Below are 21637 nucleotides of genomic sequence, written 5' to 3' on the forward strand. Positions count from 1 at the left end.
AGAATGTGGTTGGTTTGCTGTAGAATAACAGGAATGAAATTTCCAAGTGGTAAGAAAAAATCACCTCACTGTCGTTTTTCTATAAAAGCACACTCCGTAAAGTTGTGTATTTCACACGGCTGTTAATATTCTGTGTCATTTGATCAGATAATCCTGTCAGCCATGTTTTACTCATGGATTTTTCTCACAGTAGCCGTGATGGTGTTTAGATGTGACAGTAATCGTTGCGGTGTTTTTAATTGCGTATGTTGAATACATCAGATTTATAATGGGGACGTCTGTAATTAATCCTTTACATGTCTTCTCAATAATAAAAACGCCTGATTCCTAATTCAATTTACGTATGTCAGAGCAACGAGTTTCTAGTGTGTCGTATTTTCCAAGAGGTCAAAGAGGCGGAGAAGAAAATAGGCACTGGCTCGTATACGAATATCAGTTTGGGCTAAGTGAAAGTTCTAGCAACTATTTAAAAAATGCAATAAGATAAACGAGAGGCATCTAATTTTCGTCTCGCAATTCAGCAAGTGATATCTGATCTGATTAATACCAATTCATGTTAAATACAGCAGTCAAATTAAATTTTTTTGCGAGACATCTGCTTTCAATCTCGCAGACGTGCATCTGGGACCGAATTGCTTTAGATGACTGATGGGTTTGGAGATAAACAGGTCATATTTCACAGGACTGTACTTTTCACAAAGGAGAAAAACAAGAAAGGATATAAATTTAACGAGCTTCTGTACAGAAGAGGGGCTTTACCGATTCTAATACTGAAATTGGTTTGAATTGCTGTATGATGTTTGGTTTTCTGCTTATTTATTATGAATTACATTAAAAAGACAAAAGTATTGGGACACCTGACTTCTCCAGTCATATGTGTTTCCACAAATTTGGAGGCACACCATTGTATTGGGTGTCTTAAATTTTTCCCTTGAACTAGGAGACCAAAACCTGTTCCATCAGTTGATCTTAAAGTTGATCTTCTCATTTACATTTACATTTGCGGCATTTAGCAGACGCCCTTATCCAGAGCGACGTACAAACGTGCTTTAAATCTCTAGTAGTTCTCCTGTAGAGCTCTAACCTCGACCCTACTGAACGCCGTTGGGATGAATTGAAACACTGACTGCACTCCAGACTTTATCATGTGTCCTCTGATATCCAATCTAGAATGTTTTCACACTAATGCTAGATATCTCATTGTTTCTAGGATATTGCATCATCTGCACAGTCAGATCAGCAAGTGTGTGCAGTGAGCTCATCAACTCAAACCTTTCAAATCTGACATACAATATGCTGTAAATGGGATGATGCAAATGATCACACACTCAAGCATGTGTGTGTGTGAAGGTTTTACAGCTACTCAGCCTGATCTTGATGGAGAGCCTTCATTCTGACCTCATCTCTGTCTCCAGTTTCTCTCTCTCTCTCTCTCTCTCTCTCTCTCTCTCTCTCTCTCTCTCTCTGTCTAGCCACACACTCAATAAGTCTCTGTCTTTCACTCCCTTAAGGGTTCCAAGCCTCTTCTTCTCTATCTCTAGCTTTGTGTTATTTTATCAATCGGTCTCTCTGGTGTTCTGTAGGCTGTACTTTCAGTAAGGGATTTGTGCCATCAGGAAAACATGGATGCACATCAGTGAATGTCCTCGTGTGGTGGGTTGGAGCAGTATGTGTTGCTGCAGTTTACGGTACAATTGATATTAGCCGAGAGATTCACGTTACGGGCAGAAATTTTTTTTTTTAATACATTCTTTGCAGTCTGCTCCCCACCTTCACATTTTTGGATCCCTGCGGCTCTAAAAATCAGACAAGCAAGTGTCCGGTTTATATACGACTTCTCAAGTGAATGTCTGGAATGAAGCTGGTTTAAAAATTGTTGTGATCCAGTAAAATATGTTTTGATTTGTTTCAGAATTGTTCTGGGTCTAGACATTATTCTATGTGCAATATGTGTAAAAGTATTGTACTGAAAAATACCATGTGGGTATATGAAGAGTTCCCCTAGTGTGTGTGTGTGTGTGTGTGTGTGTGTGTGTGTGTGTGTGTGTGTGTGTGTGTGTGTATATATGACACTGCCACGCAATGTAAAAAAAAAAGATTTTATTCTTCAAAGCATGCACAACAATGGCAGGGGAATAAAAAAGAAAGAGTAGGGCAGTGTCACTGTAACTACTCACTCCGTACCGGAAATAAGATTTGTTTTGCGCATGCACGAAAGCCCTAAAGAATTAAGTGCGTTATCGATAGCCGCTAACCAGGAAGTGGCTAGCGGCTAACTCTAGTACTATTACCCGGATGGGGTCTTACAAATGTAGACTATTCAATTAAATATTTTTTATTTATTTAATTTGAATTAATCAATAAAACTTTGCTAATTTAATATATGTAATATAATAAAGTATTGAATAAATGTTTTTAATAAATGTTAAAAATTTTTTATATATTATTATTTTATAGATTCTCTAACCAAACAGGCATTTCATTGCAAATTGTTGAAATTGTTGAAATGTTGATGATCACAAATATTAATAATAATTAAAAGTGTTTATTTAAATACAAATATTGTATGTAATATTGTCATAAAAATGACAAGCAATTTTATGTTTCACATTTTCCCTCCATAACTGTGACTTAAAAACCGAGGTATATATATATATATATATATATATATATATATATATATAGAGAGAGAGAGAGAGAGAGAGAGAGAGAGAGAGAGAGAGAATGTGTGTGCTAATAACAGTGGGGCAGACACAGCTGTTTAAAAACACTTTTCCTGTGTGTGTGTGTGTGTGTGTGTGTGTGTGTGTGTGTGTGTGTGTGTGTGTGTGAAAGCATAATAGTAGGTTCAGCTTCGTGTCATGTGGGTGTGTGTGTGTGAAGGTTTTACAGCTACTCAGCCTGATCTTGATGGAGAGCCTTCATTCTGACCTCATCTCTGTCTCCAGTTTCTCTCTCTCTCTCTCTCTCTCTCTCTCTCTCTCTCTCTCTCTCTGTCTAGCCACACACTCAATAAGTCTCTGTCTTTCACTCCCTTAAGGGTTCCAAGCCTCTTCTTCTCTATCTCTAGCTTTGTCTAATTTTATCAATCGGTCTCTCTGGTGTTCTGTAGGCTGTACTTTCAGTAAGGGATTCGTGCCATCAGGAAAACATGGATGCACATCAGTGAATGTCCTCGTGTGGTGGGTTGGAGCAGTATGTGTTGCTGCAGTTTACGGTACAATTGATATTAGCCGAGAGATTCACGTTACGGGCAGAAATTTTTTTTTTTAATACATTCTTTGCAGTCTGCTCCCCACCTTCACATTTTTGGATCCCTGCGGCTCTAAAAATCAGACAAGCAAGTGTCCGGTTTATATACGACTTCTCAAGTGAATGTCTGGAATGAAGCTGGTTTAAAAATTGTTGTGATCCAGTAAAATATGTTTTGATTTGTTTCAGAATTGTTCTGGGTCTAGACATTATTCTATGTGCAATATGTGTAAAAGTATTGTACTGAAAAATACCATGTGGGTATATGAAGAGTTCCCCTAGTGTGTGTGTGTGTGTGTGTGTGTGTATATATATGACACTGCCACGCAATGTAAAAAAAAAAAAAAGATTTTATTCTTCAAAGCATGCACAACAATGGCAGGGGAATAAAAAAGAAAGAGTAGGGCAGTGTCACTGTAACTACTCACTCCGTACCGGAAATAAGATTTGTTTTGCGCATGCACGAAAGCCCTAAAGAATTAATTGCGTTATCGATAGCCGCTAACCAGGAAGTGGCTAGCGGCTAACTCTAGTACTATTACCCGGATGGGGTCTTACAAATGTAGACTATTCAATTAAATATTTTTTATTTATTTAATTTGAATTAATCAATAAGACTTTTGCTAATTTAATATATGTAATATAATAAAGTATTGAATAAATGTTTTTAATAAATGTTAAACATTTTTTATATATTATTATTTTATAGATTCTCTAACCAAACAGGCATTTCATTGCAAATTGTTGAAATTGTTGAAATGTTGATGATCACAAATATTAATAATAATTAAAAGTGTTTATTTAAATACAAATATTGTATGTAATATTGTCATAAAAATGACAAGCAATTTTATGTTTCACATTTTCCCTCCATAACTGTAACTTAAAACCGAGGTATATATATATATATATATATATATATATATATATATATATATATATATAGAGAGAGAGAGAGAGAGAGAGAGAGAGAGAGAGAGAGAGAGAATGTGTGCTAATAACAGTGGGGCAGACACAGCTGTTTAAAAACACTTTTCCTGTGTGTGTGTGTGTGTGTGTGTGTGTGTGTGTGTGTGTGTGTGTGTGTGTGAAAGCATAATAGTAGGTTCAGCTTCGTGTCATGTGGGTGTGTGTGTGCATGTTCCATGCTTTCTGGCTGTAGATTTTCAGGAAATCTTCAACTATAGCTTTAATATAAAAAAAAAAAAATCCAGTGGTGTGATTGGGTCTATGTACGAGAAGTATATCGAGTTACGGGACTGAAATGATCTCAGACTGATTCCTCCCTCTCTAATTGGGTCTCTCTTTCTGTCCCTCTGGGGTTTTATAGCAGTAAGATTAAATATTAATACTATTATAGACACATTCCTGTAATAATCATAAAAGATGTCTGCAGTGAGACCACCCGGGAGGTCAAAGGTTACTTTTGTTCCATTAAGTCATGATCGTGAACTCTTTATCTCATGATCTATTAGGTTAGGGTTCATGTAATGTGACCCTGTAATGCAGTAGTGTCATGGAAAAGGAAGTACACGTGATTACTAGTGACACCGCAAGCAGAAAACGATCAAATATTTTTGAATTCTTTATTTAATACCAAAGTTGTTTCATAGGTGCAAAAAAAATCAGGTCATTAGAAGTCATTTTAGTCAACATGTTGTTTTAATAGTAACTAGTAGGGTTGCTAAATTCCAGGAAATTTGAAAAATAATTTCATGGGAATTAACAGGAACATGTGGGAATTAACGAGAATTAATCGGAAAAAATTGGGAATTTACAAAATTGCAGGTTTGCCAATAACAGGGAATTTAAATGTAGTTAAAAAAAAATCATTCAAGGATAAATAGGATACTCGTGTCTTTGTGTCATTGCTGTGTATTCTGGGGTGCGGTAGCTGAGCGGTTAAGACCTCGGACTTTGGATCATCGCTTGTACGCTATGAATGAGATGAATGTAAGTCGCTCTGGAAAAGCGTCTGCCAAATGTCATAAATGTAAATGTATTCTTAGGGACGTTTTTACTCGTTTATCGATTGCATTTAAACGATATGACTTGATTACATGTAACTTGTAATCCCCCTGCTGGTATATTGGTTCTACACCGCACTTCAGGAAACTCGCATGTCTAATAATATTGGTAGGAAATTGCTGGAAACGTGAGCTATTGCTTTGAAGAGGGTCGTATGACCTTGTCTGTACATCTCTCTCTTTTTAACCTTCTCCACCCCCATCTCTCTCTCTCTCTCTCTCTCTCTCTCTCTCTCTCTCTCTCTCTCTCTCTCGCTCTCTCTCTGTCTGTGTCTATCTCACATACCCTCCACCATACACGTCTGAAATATTCTTTGTAACCTTATATGACGTTATTTCCCCAAAATGTCCCATCTTCACTCGTTTTCTTTTCATCCTATGAACCAGGCTGTGTTGGGGAATTGGGAGCTCAGTGGTTAAGGCTCTGGGTTACTGATCAGAAGGTTGAGGGTTCAAGTTTTGGTATTACCAAGCTGCCACATTTGGGGCCCTCGAGCAAGGCCCTTAATTCTCTGTGCTCCAGGGGTGTACCATGTATCATGACGACCCTGCGCTATAACCTGAGCTCCTACTGTAACATCACTGGGAGATGTAAAGAAACAATTTCACTGTGCTGTAATGTACATGTGACGTGAAGAAAACATCTTTCTTTTTCTTTTTTCTCTCTCCCTTCCTTCTTACTTTTTTCCCTGCCTTTCATTTAGCTTTCATTTTTCTTTCTTTCTTTCTTTCTTTCTTTCTTTCTTTCTTTCTTTCTTTCTTTCTTTCTTTCTTTCCTCTTTTAGCTTCTGGTCATTCATTCATTCATTCATTCATTCATTCATTCGTTCATTTCTTTCTTTCTTTCTTTCTTTCTTTCTTTCTTTCTTTCTTTCTTTCTTTCTTTCTAACTTCTTTCTTTCCTTCCTTTCTTTTAGCTTTTGGTCATTCATTCATTCATTCATTTATTCATTCATTCATTCGTTCATTCATTCATTGGTTCATTTCTTTCTTTCTTTCTTTCTTACTTTCTTTCTTTCTTTTTCTTTATTTCTAAATTTTTCTTTTCTTCCTTTCTTTTAGCTTTTGGTCATTCATTCATTCATTCATTGGTTCATTTCTTTCTTTCTTTCTTTCTTTCTTTCTTTCTTTCTTTCTTTCTTACTTTCTTTCTTTCTTTTTCTTTCTTTCTAACTTTTTCTTTCCTTCCTTTCTTTTAGCTTTTAGCTTTTGGTCATTCATTAATTTATTTATTCATTTATTTTCTTTCTTTCTTTCTTTCTTTCTTTCTTTCTTTCTTTCTTTCTTTCTTACATGCCTTCTTCCTTTATGCTTTTCTTTTTCTTTTCCTTACTTTGCGCCTTCCTTTCTTTCTTTCTTTCTTTCTTTCTTTTCTTTCTTTTCTTTCTTTTTTCTTTCTTTCTTTCTTTCTTTCTTTCTTTCTTTCTTTCTTTCTACTTACTTGCTTATTTAGTCGAGTGTATTAATTTTATTGTCTTGCTGTAAAATCTGTGGTTTTGTTCTGGGAGGCACTGTTCATTATACTTTTATACTTTTAACCAGGGTTATTTTTCAGAATGCAGCTGGACGGAAATAAACAAATTGAGAATATACATTGAAAATGAACAGATTTAGAGTAAATGGTTAAATGTACCAGCAGCAGGATTATGACAAGGTCTTCCTTTACAACTGAAACATTTCCCGACTAAATGTGAGACTGCAAATGAGGGTTGAAACATGTTTATGTCAGGTAACTTTTTCATGTCTGGTTGTAACATGGTGATGTGAGGTGAAGTTTGTTCTCACAGCATGTGTATAATGAGATTTTTTTTTTTTTTACATTTTATGAGATGATAAAAGCTGCAGGACAGATTATTACAGATTCCTTGTAGTATTGTTGGTTTGTGTATAAATTGTGTGTGCTAGAGAGAGAGAGAGAGAGAGAGAGAGAGAGAGAGAGAGACTTACCTCTGAAATGGATTTCATGCTGCTGGTATTTCCATTGAATTCCTCACTGGAGTTCTGGCCTCTGACCCCTGCTACTTCCTGTGAGAATACGCGTCACATTCCACAATGGTGTGTTTGTGTCAGTAAGTGTGTTCATTCTGTGCTCATAATATGGCAAGGGATCAAAAAGCCATCGTTCTTTCATTTATCCAGACCAAAATAAACATCCCTCATGAAAAAGAGAATGATCCAGATCTCTACATCTCTCATCCAGCCAGGTATTACAGTATTTGTGCGATTTCTTTAACGATCATCCTCCTTACTATAAAAATGTTTAGCCTGTTTTGTTTTGTTCTCCAATAGTTACCTCAAGCCCATGCACAAATCTTTTCCGAATCTAAATTATAACATTGTGTCTGAGTGGTAATAAAAAAAATCACGAGTTTCTACAGACCACAATGAATCCACAGGTAAAATTCAGAGCGCGACGAATGAAATTAAATATATGTAAGTAAAAGTGTCCTTTTAAACTTTCACTTGAGTAAATGTACAAAAGTATTTGCCTTCAAATGTACTTCAGTATCCAAAATACTATGATTTATTATGACTATAATGTTCCAATTATTATTTTATCACAAGACTCTTTGCTTAATCAACTCATTTTATGTGAAAAGACTCTTTGCTCTATTAATAGAATGATATTAATGAGTCAAAAATTTATTGATATCTTATACAATTATCATGAGCCAAAACCTTTTTTCAACTACTTCAGAAATTAGACCACGTGTGTTGTGGCGAGTTCGAGTCTGGAGTTTTTTCATCATTTATTCCTCTCTAAATGTTCTGCTTGATGTTGGTGATCAGTAGATACACTGAGCACCAATCAAAACACATTCAAAACAGAGCTCGCGCTCGGTTACGTTTTATCCTCATAAATTTATAGAAACGACTGATTTCACTAAACCAAGTTGAGTAAAAAGTGAGATATTTGACTTTGAAATGTAAATTAAAATTCTTCAGTAAAGTATAGATATGTGAAAAAGCTACTTAATTACAGTAACAAATTATATTTACTTCCTTACTGTCCAGCGCTGAAAACTACAGACAATAGAAAGCAATAAACTACTGAAAAAAGCACAGGAAAGAAATAATTGACAAACGTATTCTAAAAAATACAGGCTAAATTAAATGCACTGCATTTACATCAATTGATATCCTTTATCCATAGCGATCTAGTTTTCTAAAGGGTTAAGGGTCTGTCTAAAGGGCCCAGCAGTGGCAGCTTGGTGAGTTTGGGATCTTCCTATCAATAATCTTACCTACCACTTCCTCATTTCCTTTTTAGTGACAGGCAAATACAAATAATTGGTATATATATATATATATATATATATATATATATATATATACAGGGAGTGCAGAATTATTAGGCAAATGAGTATTTTGACCACATCATCCTCGTTATGCATGTTGTCTTACTCCAAGCTGTATAGGCTGGAAAGCCTACTACCAATTAAGCATATTAGGTGATGTGCATCTCTGTAATGAGAAGGGGTGTGGTCTAATGACATCAACACCCTATATCAGGTGTGCATAATTATTAGGCAACTTCCTTTCCTTTGGCAAAATGGGTCAAAGAAGGACTTGACAGGCTCAGAAAAGTCAAAAATAGTGAGATATATTGCAGAGGATGCAGCAGTCTTAAAATAGCCAAGCTTCTGAGCGTGATCATCGAACAATCAAGCGTTTCATTCAAAATAGTCGACAGGGTCGCAAGAAGCGTGTGGAAAAACCAAGGCGCAAAATAACTGCCCGTGAACTGAGAAAAGTCAAGCGTGCAGCTGCCAAGATGCCACTTGCCACCAGTTTGGCCATATTTCAGAGCTGCAACATCACTGGGTGCCCAAAAGCACAAGGTGTGCAATACTCAGAGACATGGCCAAGGTAAGAAAGGCAGAAAGTCGACCACCACTGAACAAGACACACAAGCTGAAACGTCAAGACTGGGCCAAGAAATATCTCAAGACTGATTTTCTAAGGTTTTATGGACTGATGAAATGAGAGTGAGTCTTGATGGGCCAGATGGATGGGCCCGTGGCTGGATTGGTAAAGGGCAGAGAGCTCCAGTCCGACTCAGGCGCCAGCAAGGTGGAGGTGGAGTACTGGTTTGGGCTGGTATCATCAAAGATGAGCTTGTGGGGCCTTTTCGGGTTGAGGATGGAGTCAAGCTGAACTCCCAGTCCTACTGCCAGTTTCTGGAAGACACCTTCTTCAAGCAGTGGTACAGGAAGAAGTCTGCATCCTTCAAGAAAAACATGATTTTCATGCAGGACAATGCTCCATCACACACGTCCAAGTACTCCACAGCGACGAATGAAATTAAATATATGTAAGTAAAAGTGTCCTTTTAAACTTTCACTTGAGTAAATGTACAAAAGTATTTGCCTTCAAATGTACTTCAGTATCCAAAATACTATGATTTATTATGACTATAATGTTCCAATTATTATTTTATCACAAGACTCTTTGCTTAATCAACTCATTTTATGTGAAAAGACTCTTTGCTCTATTAATAGAATGATATTAATGAGTCAAAAATTTATTGATATCTTATACAATTATCATGAGCCAAAACCTTTTTTCAACTACTTCAGAAATTAGACCACGTGTGTTGTGGCGAGTTCGAGTCTGGAGTTTTTTCATCATTTATTCCTCTCTAAATGTTCTGCTTGATGTTGGTGATCAGTAGATACACTGAGCACCAATCAAAACACATTCAAAACAGAGCTCGCGCTCGGTTATGTTTTATCCTCATAAATTTATAGAAACGACTGATTTCACTAAACCAAGTTGAGTAAAAAGTGAGATATTTGACTTTGAAATGTAAATTAAAATTCTTCAGTAAAGTACAGATATGTGAAAAAGCTACTTAATTACAGTAACAAATTATATTTACTTCCTTACTGTCCAGCGCTGAAAACTACAGACAATATGTAAAAAGCAATAAACTACTGAAAAAAGCACAGGAAAGAAATAATCGGCAAACGTATTCTAAAAATGAAATACAGAAAAAATACAGGCTAAATTAAATGCACTGCATTTACATCAATTGATATCCTTTATCCATAGCGATCTAGTTTTCTAAAGGGTTAAGGGTCTGTCTAAAGGGCCCAGCAGTGGCAGCTTGGTGAGTTTGGGATCTTCCTATCAATAATCTCACCTACCACTTCCTTATTTCCCTTTTAGCTACAGGCAAATACAAATAATTGGTATATATATATATATATATATATATATATATACAGGAGTGCAGAATTATTAGGCAAATGAGTATTTTGACCACATCATCCTCGTTATGCATGTTGTCTTACTCCAAGCTGTATAGGCTGGAAAGCCTACTACCAATTAAGCATATTAGGTGATGTGCATCTCTGTAATGAGAAGGGTGTGGTCTAATGACATCAACACCCTATATCAGGTGTGCATAATTATTAGGCAACTTCCTTTCCTTTGGCAAAATGGGTCAAAAGAAGGACTTGACAGGCTCAGAAAAGTCAAAAATAGTGAGATATATTGCAGAGGATGCAGCAGTCTTAAAATAGCCAAGCTTCTGAAGCGTGATCATCGAACAATCAAGCGTTTCATTCAAAATAGTCGACAGGGTCGCAAGAAGCGTGTGGAAAAACCAAGGCGCAAAATAACTGCCCGTGAACTGAGAAAAGTCAAGCGTGCAGCTGCCAAGATGCCACTTGCCACCAGTTTGGCCATATTTCAGAGCTGCAACATCACTGAGTGCCCAAAAGCACAAGGTGTGCAATACTCAGAGACATGGCCAAGGTAAGAAAGGCAGAAAGTCGACCACCACTGAACAAGACACACAAGCTGAAACGTCAAGACTGGGCCAAGAAATATCTCAAGACTGATTTTCTAAGGTTTTATGGACTGATGAAATGAGAGTGAGTCTTGATGGGCCAGATGGATGGGCCCGTGGCTGGATTGGTAAAGGGCAGAGAGCTCCAGTCCGACTCAGGCGCCAGCAAGGTGGAGGTGGAGTACTGGTTTGGGCTGGTATCATCAAAGATGAGCTTGTGGGGCCTTTTCGGGTTGAGGATGGAGTCAAGCTGAACTCCCAGTCCTACTGCCAGTTTCTGGAAGACACCTTCTTCAAGCAGTGGTACAGGAAGAAGTCTGCATCCTTCAAGAAAAACATGATTTTCATGCAGGACAATGCTCCATCACACACGTCCAAGTACTCCACAGCGTGGCTGGCAAGAAAGGGTATAAAGAAGAAAATCTAATGATATGGCCTCCTTGTTCACCTGATCTGAACCCCATTGAGAACCTGTGGTCCATCATCAAATGTGCGATTTACAAGGAGGAAAACAGTACACCTCTCTGAACAGTGTCTGGGAGGCTGTGGTTGCTGCTGCACGCAATGTTGATGGTGAACAGATCAAAACACTGACAGAATCCATGGATGGCAGGCTTTTGAGTGTCCTTGCAAAGAAAGGTGGCTATATTGGTCACTGATTTGTTTTGTTTGGTTTTGAATGTCAGAAATGTATATTTGTGAATGTTGAGATGTTATATTGGTTTCACTGGTAAAATAAATAATTGAAATGGGTATGAATTTGTTTTTGTTAAGTTGCCTAATAATTATGCACAGTAATAGTCACCTGCACACACAGATATCCCCCTAAAATAGCTAAAACTAAAACTACTTCCAAAAATATTCAGCTTTGATATTAATGAGTTTTTGTGTTCATTGAGAACATGGTTGTTGTTCAAATTAATCCTCAAATAAAATTAATCCTCAAAAATACAACTTGCCTAATAATTCTGCACTCCTGTATATATATATATATATATATTTCCTGCTTAATCACGGTACATTTACAATTATGAAATTTGTGGGTGGAGGTTGTAGCTCAGTGAGTAAGGCATTGGACTCGGGATTGGAGGATCACAAATTCATATCCCAGCACCACCAAGCTGCCACTGCTGCGCCCTTGTGCTGCCACTGTTGGGCCCTTGTGCTGCCACTGTTGGGCCCTTAACACTCAACCTGCAAATGGCATTAATGTAAATAAATGAAAGAGAAAAAATATTGCACGAATATGGTATTGCACGAAGTAGAGGAGATAGAGGAAGTGTAGTAGTAATTCTTTGTTTAAAGTAGCTCTAAATAACTAAATAGATTGCAAAGGTGAAAAAAACGTACCGTATTTTCCAGACTATAAGCCGCTACTTTATTTCCCACTCTTTGAACCCCGTGGCTTAAACAATGAAGCGGCTAATTTATCGATTTTTCCTGGGTTTTTCCCGGTTTCACAAACTTCAAGCCAAAAAACTGAACCCCATAACATTAAACCAATGAAATTGCTGAACGGGTTCAGGTGAACCAATGAAACTCTTTATATTAAATCAGATGCGCTCCCACTGAATCGGGCCGCACCACATCATAAATATGGATGATGTTCCTCTGACGTTTGACCTGCCGCTCACTCGGACTGTTTACAGGAAATGCGAATCATTCATCATGCTGAAAACAACCGGGCATGAAAAAACACACTTCACCTGTGTTCTGAGCTGCACGGCATCGGGAGAAAAGATTCACTGATGGTGATTTTTAAACGCACGACGATGCCAAAAGATAAAATCGAGAGAAAATTGACTTTCACAAAACAATGATTTTTTTGGTAGGCTACTGTTTAGATACAAGCCGTGTAACAGACACTGTCTTTCATTAAAGCCTGTGTAAAGTTCATTAGTTTCAGTGTAGACACTGCGGCTTATTTATGTTCAAAATAAAAATCTTTGTAAAATTCAGTGGGTGCGGCTTATATTTGGGTGCGTTTAATAGTCCGGAAATTACGGTAACTAAAATTCACAATGCAAAACAAAATAAACTACAAAATGGAATACAAAATGAACTGAGCTATAGACACAATATGGAATGAAACGACACACTTTAGATGGAACCCAGTTTCTGACAAAAATCTACACACTAGAATAAGTCAAAGAAAAAATAGTTTAAAGGCCGAAATGACACACAGTAAATGATATTATATAGCGGTGTTTATATTCAGTATAATGTGTAGAACATTGAGAAATGTCCTGCACACATCATTTTTACGTTTTTTATTCTCTGCCTCGTCCCTGTGCTCTGTTATATATATATATATATATATATATATATATATATATATATATATATATATATATATATATATATATATATTTATTTATTTATTTATTCACATTAAACTGAACATTTTCCTATACAGTGCTCCACTATGTGTGTACAGTTAACTTGTCTGAGTCGATGATGATTTGTGTGCAGCAGGAAAATCGGATAAATCGATTGCGTTACGGCTCTTCTCAAACCTTTGCTGTTTTTGTTTCTGTTAAAAAAAAATAATGTTTATTTTCCATCTCCAGTTCCTCACACGATGTTTGTTCCGTAATCGTCAGATTCAATAGAAGCACGGCTATAATTTGCTCGAGCAAATCGGCGGTAATGAGCGCGCTAATCAACCTGCACTCAATCAGCCGCAAACGCCGCCGCCGTCCTTTTCTGTTTGCACTGCTGTCGCATAAACAGATTTCACTTTTTTAACCCGCAAGCATCACGACTCAAAGGGATCAGAGCGAACGTCAAAAGAAGAACGTTCCACTTATAGGTGTTTATCATTACGGACAATCGTTTTCTCCGTGTTGAAATGTTTTTTTTTCTTTCTTTCTTTTTTATTTTTTTTTAAATCAATGATTGCATACTAGGCGAGTTGTGTGAGAGAGTGTTAAGCCGCAGGCAGCCAGTCACTCAGGCCATAATTACAAACTGAAGAGCGTCCTGATGAGTGTCTGTACACGTTTTAGCACAGTATGGGGTGCAAAAAGAAAAAGGGACAAGTGTTTAGGGCTTTAAAAAAAAAAAGCCTGAGGAGATTAGGAGGCCTCCTGCCGAGCGATAAAAACGCAGCGACTCACTTTGCTTCTATTAGACCGCACTAATGAGGATGATGGCTTTTGGATAAATACGAGCTCTAATTCGACTCAAATGTCATCGCAGAGAAGAGCACCTGCATTAGCTGGATAAAGCTTTTAAAAGATTTGATGCCTTTTTTGCAGGCGGATAATATAAAACGGGAAGCTAAAGCGACGTAATAAAAGTATTACGGCCCGCGTCGCCTTTTTGATGACGGTATGCTTGTATTTTTTTTTTTTTGACACTCACTGCACTGACATTTATTATTATTTTTCACATTTATTCTCTGCATCCTAGGGGTGCTAATAATTGTATTAACTGTGAGTTTGTATTTTAGATAGAGACATGCTTTTTGAACAGACAGATAGATAGATAGATAGATAGATAGATAGATAGATAGATAGATAGATAGATAGATAGATAGATAGAAAGACAGACAGACAGACAGACAGACAGACAGACAGACAGAGATAGATAGAAAGTTATATACAGTGTATTTACAGCTCATCATGATAAAGTTGGTCAGGATAATCAACAGACATGATTATTAATCTATTAAGTGTGTGTGTGTGTGTGTGTGTGTGTGTGTGTGTGTGTGTGTGTTTCAGATGCAATGGCTGCCCCGTCGCCAGCAAAGAGTATTGGCGACCCAGGCATCACACCTCTCTCTCCTACACACACAGTGGTGAGCCTTTTTCTCTGTAGATGTTGTTTTTGTTTACACATTTGCTGTAAGTGTTATTTGAAGTTAGACCCCCTGGTTTGAGTTTTAAGGAAGAACGTTTCATTCTGAGCCGAAGAATTCTCTATACCAGGAATTCTATATACCAAGAATTCTCGGTATCAGGAATTCTATATACCAAGAATTACTTGTATCAGGAATTCTTTATATTAGAAAGTCTATATACCAAAAATTCTATATACTGTACCAGGAATATTATATATATCAGGAATGATGTATACCAGGAGGTATGTATAGAGAGTTCTATATGCCAGAAAGTCTATATACTAGAAATTCTATATACCAGAAATTCTATATACCAAGAGTTCTATATGCCAGAAAGTCTATACCAGAAATTCTATATACCAGAAATTCTATATACCAAGAGTTCTATATACCAAGAGTTCTATATGCCAGAAATTCTATATACCAGAAATTCTATATACCAAGAGTTCTATATGCCAGAAAGTCTATATACTAGAAATTCTATATACCAGAAATTCTATATACCAAGAGTTCTATATGCCAGAAAGTCTATATACTAGAAATTCTATATACCAGAAATTCTATATACCAAGAGTTCTATATGCCAGAAAGTCTATATACTAGAAATTCTATATACTAGAAATTCTATATACCAAGAGTTCTATATGCCAGAAAGTCTATATACTAGAAATTCTATATACCAAGAGTTCTATATGCCAGAAAGTCTATATACTAGAAATTCTATATACCAGAAATTCTATATACCAAGAGTTCTATATGCCAGAAAGTCTATATACTAGAAATTCTATATACCAAGAGTTCTATATGCCAGAAAGTCTATATACTAGAAATTCTATATACCAAGAGTTCTATATGCCAGAAAGTCTATATACTAGAAATTCTATATACCAGAAATTTATATACCAAGAGTTCTATATGCCAGAAAGTCTATATACTAGAAATTCTATATACCAAGAGTTCTATATGCCAGAAAGTCTATATATTAGAAATTCTATATACCAGAAATTCTATATACCAAGAGTTCTATATGCCAGAAAGTCTATATACCAGAAATTCTATATACCAGAAATTCTATATACCAAGAGTTCTATATGCCAGAAAGTCTATATACTAGAAATTCTATACCAGAAATTCTATACCAAGAGTTCTATATGCCAGAAAGTCTATATACTAGAAATTCTATATACCAGAAATTCTATATACCAAGAGTTCTATATGCCAGAAAGTCTATATACTAGAAATTCTATATACCAGAAATTCTATATACCAAGAGTTATATATGCTGCACCAAGAATTCTATATACCAAGAATTATATTTACCTGGATTTCTATATACAAAGAATTTTATACAGCAGGAATTTTATATACTCGGAATTCTACAGTATATTCCAGGATTTCAGTCACTGAAGCATGATAGTAATAATACATGAAGCCCTAAAGCTCAGTGTAAAAATCTCCAACCTTCATCTATCTGATGAGAAAAGTGAAATTCCGCCTCTCATCTCTCTCTATGTCTCTCTCTTACTTTCTGCAGAAGGATTCGGAGCAAAATGAGACGGTGACCCAAACGTTCGTGGTGGTGGTGGCCATTGACTTTGGCACCACGTCCAGCGGCTATGCCTACGCTTTCGTTAAAGAGCCCGAGTGCATCCACACCATGAGGTGAGAGAAACACGGCCATGAATGAGTTCTGTTACGTAAAAACCTTTCTTTCTGGAAAACACTTACACAATATTCCAGTTAAAATCGAACAGCGAAACGAGCTTGAAAAATACTGCTGTTCTGGACCCTGGATCAGAGCGATGTCAGAGGATTGGGTGTGACATCATGTTGTCACTATGAAAAGACAAAGACAAAAATAGTGAAAAGACAAAGACATCTTTGGTTAAGTCATAATTAATCATGACTGCTGTAATAATAGGATTCGTATACACTATAATTTTGTTCATCCAGTTTTTCACCACACCATTTCTTTTAATTTTCTATATTTTTGTGTACATCTCTCTCTCTCTCTCTTTCTCTCTCTCTCTCTCTCTCTCTCTCTCTCTCTCTCTCTCTCTCTCTATCTGTCTACTTTTCTTGTCTCTTTATCTCTGTCTTTCTCTTTGTCTAGATGTCTCCATCTAAATCTCTTTATTGTCTCTTTTATCCTTCTCTCTCTCGCTCTCTGTGTCTATCTACATTTCTCCATCAAAATCTCCTCTCTCTCTTTTCTTCACACTGTTCTTCACTTTTTCTTCTACTCCGTCTCTCTTCTCTCTCTCTCTCTCTCTCTCTCTCTCTCTCTCTCTCTCTCTCTCTCGCAGTCTGTCTCTGCCTTTATCTATTTCTTAATTGAGCCCTCTCTCGCTCTCTCTCATGCTCTCTCTATTGTTTTCTCTCTCTCTCTCTCTCTCTCTCTCTCTCTCTCTCTCTCTCTCTTCATCTATATTGTACTTTTGTCCCCTCTTGCTCCCCTGCTCTCTCTCTGTCTCTTTCTTTCTGTCTCTCTCTACTGTATATTTCTCTGTAGTTATCCCTCTATCCCTGCATCCCTCAATCATCCTAGCTTTTTTAATGACACACACTCTCTAATGCACTGGTGTAATCTCCTGCTTCAGTCTCTATTTCAGTCTCTCTCATTTGTCTCTTTAGGCACCTACACACTCTATTACAGATGTATTTATAGGCACACATGTGTGTGTGTGTGTGAGAGAGAGAGAGAGAGAGAGAGAGAGAGACAGTAGGAGAGTCTGTATGTGACAGAGAGAAAAAGGGAGGTGGATCTGAAACCAGTAAATGAGCAACACCCCCGAATTCGCCTAACCTTCGCCCCTCACTGGTCGATTTGTGGATTTCCACAAACTACAACACAGCTGAACAGGATAATAAATAGATGAACTGATGTAAGGTTAGACAGATGGCATTCCTCCCGAATTAGCCAGGAATGTCGACAACGATTGGAATTTTATATTTTCGGAAACGGTGGTATTTTTGCCTGCTTGCGTCATCGGCGTTTAAATTCCCGCACATAAAACTCATTTACAGCTTTATATCTGTGTGAGTTCAATCACAGATCTCAGTGTTGTGTGAGGAAGTTTCGGTAAATGAATTGGATATTAGATCCCGGAATCAACCGTCTGATTGGCTGATGAATTGTTTAAAAGAATACAGTAGCTCAGTGGTGGTGTCAGACGGGAAGACTTCATTATAACTTAAGCACAAATATAAAGTGCAAGACTGAAAGAGGCAGTGGGTGTGGCGGAAACGTTTAGGACCTAGGTTCCTTTAGCTAGATATGTAGTAGAGCGTTAAATATTCAGCTCCTCTTCTTCGCTTTAAGAACCCAGCGTGAGCTCGGCGCTCAGCACACTGACATTTTCCTAATAATATACGATTCGATTTTACATCAACCCTCTCCGAGGGAATACGTTTTTCCGAGTGTGGCATTTGATCTGTTTATTGGCTATTTGGTTCTGTTAATTATATAACGTTCATTGTGTGATGTTGCGTCAGATGTTTAATTTACATTTAGGTGCCACATCGTCGATGTTATTTTTATATTTGTTAAGCAAAGAATATAACACTTGGGAAGGTTCGTTTACAAATAACCACATGGGATTGTTCAGCATTTGTACGTAACAGCAGAGGAAAATAACACATTGGCTTTAATTAAAATCAATTCACTTCAATTCAGTTTTATTTCTATGGAGCGTTTCACAATGGACATTGTCTCGAAGCAGCTTTAGAAATTGTAAGAATTATAGACCAAAAATTGCAATAGAAGTCAATTATGTGTATGTATCCGCCTTCGCCTGTGGGAAGGAAAAACTATCTTAGATGGTATGAGGAAGAAATCTTGAGAGGAACCAGACTCCAAATGGAACCCATTCTCATTTCAGTCACACATTGAGTGTGATTATAGATAAGATGAGATGAGATAAGATTATTTGTCTCACAGTGAGGACATTTCCATGTTATAGATACAGTACAGTATATAAATACAAAAGAAAAAACAAAACAACAATAATAGATCAGACAAGCAAACTACAGTGGAACCCACTTATCTCGACCTCGGTTAACTCGACAACCCTATTAAGTCGACGTTTTTGAAGTGGAACCGCCAAATTCTCGCTTTGTCTTAGCATTTTTTAATCAGTTATGTCGATTTTTTTTTTATGTCAGGAATCCCCCTGCCACGCCCCCTTCGTTGGCGGCATTCCCAGAAGCACCCTGCATCTTCTCCGTGCGCTCCTCACAGTCATGCTGATCACACACACCTGACTCTCATTCACTCACTCATCCCATCTCCTATTTAAGCCCCTCACCTCCACACACTCGCGGTCCGTTATTGTTTGTGCATGATCGTATGTGTTGGTTCATGTCGGTCTGTGTAATCGCGTATACGTATCCGCTACCCTTCTTGGACTCCGCATTCTCTCAACGGCACCCCGGATTACCCCGATCCTGCTGTTTTCCATGTTCACGCTGTCTGCACCACGTTTATCCGTTGCTGCCCAGCGCTACGCTTTCCATAGCGCGGATCCGTGGATTCTCTACACAAACTGTCTCTGCTTTCACAGAACTTCGTGGACCGCGCTCCCAGAGCGCACCACTGGATATTACTGCTTCTCTACAAGTATTGGTGGATTATCTCCTGATTATTCTCAATAAACTTTGTTTGCGTTTACTTCTGCTTCCGCCTCCTTATCCGCATTACAGGTTATCTTGATCCGCATGACCAATCAAACAAATCGCAGCAACGCTGTTGTGTAAAAAACCTCCAAAAACACGTGCATGCACATTCTCATTTATTAACATACCAGAAAGTCGAAGGCATAGTGGGAAGCCAAGGCTGTGATAAAGTCAGCTTTCCTTACAGCAGACTGGCAGTTCCAGAGCCCACCTACAGTACCACCACTGTTTGAGGTTGAGACAGCAGAGTAGGGTAGATGTGGTTACTGTCAATGTGACCTTTGTTCTGTGGATGAGAGCATCTGTGTCTGTAAGATACATGATTGCCAATTTGAGACCAATGTATGATTTTTAAGAACACAAAAGAACAATCCTACGATGTACTAATACAAACACAGAGCGTTACTGGCCTTAGAAAGGTTACCTTCAACCACCTCCAGATACCTTCAATATAAATGAGTAAGCCCAAATCCAACCTCACCAGAAGAGAATAGATTCAAGATAGAGGTAAAGCACACATTTGAGATTGTTATAGCTTCAACACCAACAACAACTTCTCCATACCAGAACCTTTAAATGTTTAATGATGGAGAAACAGCATGTGCAGACTGTTATTTTGAGTATTGATTAAGAGGTTGTTTAATCCACAAAGTCTGAAATCTTCATGAAGTGGGATCCAACTGTCGCTGGTACGTCTCTAGATGATGCAGGATCCTCGCTGGGTCGGCATTTTCTTCTTTAAAATATATACACTATATGGACAAAGATTTGTGGACACCTCCTTTCTTTTGGGAAGATGTTCCACTAGATTTTGGAGTATGCCTGTGAAGATTTGTGGAGATTCATTCAGCGACAAGGGTGTAAATAAAGTCAAAGTGGGGAGGCCTGTGGTTGAAGGCCTCTCCAACGCATGTAAAGTGAATCTTCAGGGAGCTGGCTTTGTGCACAGGGGCATTGTCATGCTGGAACAGGTATGGGTCTCCTAGTTCAAGTAAAGTGGAAAATGTCACGCTATTACAAATGTGTCCCTCCAAAATTTGTGGTAGCACTTTGGGGAAGGACCACATAGTTACAGTAGGTGTCCTAATACTTTTGTCCATATGTCCATGTTTAGTGGAATGGCATGAACTATCAACGTCCACAAAATCATATTACTGGAAATGGAATGGCTTTGCTTGAAGTCAGGAAAAAAAGTTTTTCTTTTACTTTTCCACTGTGGCTGTTCCAATAAAGACAGCTGAAAGGCTGTAACACACGAATCGTGCTTCAGTGTGGGTTGAACATTCCTTTGTGACAAATGTCACACCCCCCGATGAGGCCCTTCACTCATTTCAGTGCAGATGCTTGCATTTTTTTGACCAACTGCCAGAAAAAAATAGAAAAGAATGATTGGCCCCTACTACAATAGATTTGCAACATAAGTAGAGTCTAAAGGCCATTTTAAACGCCTTTCCTGTCTCGATTCTTGACTTTGTCCACACACACACACACACACACACACAATGTTTATTCACTTGTACATTTCCCCCTGCGTTTTAGTTCTGTCTCAGGGGACAGAAAACTGGCCCTGATCACACACACACACTCGCCAAGCTGCGAGCTCATGAAGTTGTTTAGATTAGATTAAACTAACTGATCCTTAAATCTGGAATTCAACCCAAAGTTTTTCTTTCCTGAGCTCTTCAGCAGGGCCTCTCTGTGGCTTTCCAACATCTTAGTGAGTGAATCCAGTCTTCTTCGTAACATCTAAGAGAGTTTTTCCTTGCCAGAGTCGCCCCAGGCTCAGATTAATAAACATAATTCACTTGTATTGCTTTGAGACGATGTCTATTGTGAAGAGTGATATAGAAATAAACTTGAATTGAATTGTGTGCTGTCTGATGGATCAGCTATCATTCCTTAGGCACATCTTCTGAACTTACTTTAGCCCTGAAGAAGTCTTGCTTTTATAAAAATATATAAATATATTTGTCACTCTCGTGTATTTCCTTGAGTAAAAAACGCAGTTATTTAATGCTAAAATATGCAATCTCTCTCTCTCTC

At 37.6% G+C, this 21637-nt stretch overlaps 1 protein-coding gene across 3 annotated transcripts in view; it reads left to right on the plus strand.

The window, feature by feature from the left end:
* hspa12a (heat shock protein 12A) overlaps window positions 1–21637 on the plus strand; it is a 60536-nt gene that overhangs the window by 16044 nt on the left and 22855 nt on the right. For all 3 annotated transcript variants that reach the window (XM_046855744.1, XM_046855743.1, XM_046855745.1), the window contains 2 exons: window positions 14802–14878; window positions 16455–16582. In XM_046855744.1, coding sequence (XP_046711700.1) covers window positions 14807–14878; window positions 16455–16582 — 200 coding nt within the window. In that variant the 5' untranslated portion in view covers window positions 14802–14806. The remainder of the gene's footprint in view (window positions 1–14801; window positions 14879–16454; window positions 16583–21637) is intronic.

This window comes from Silurus meridionalis, chromosome 8 (assembly GCF_014805685.1).
Source record: "Silurus meridionalis isolate SWU-2019-XX chromosome 8, ASM1480568v1, whole genome shotgun sequence".
Classification (NCBI taxonomy): domain Eukaryota; kingdom Metazoa; phylum Chordata; class Actinopteri; order Siluriformes; family Siluridae; genus Silurus; species Silurus meridionalis.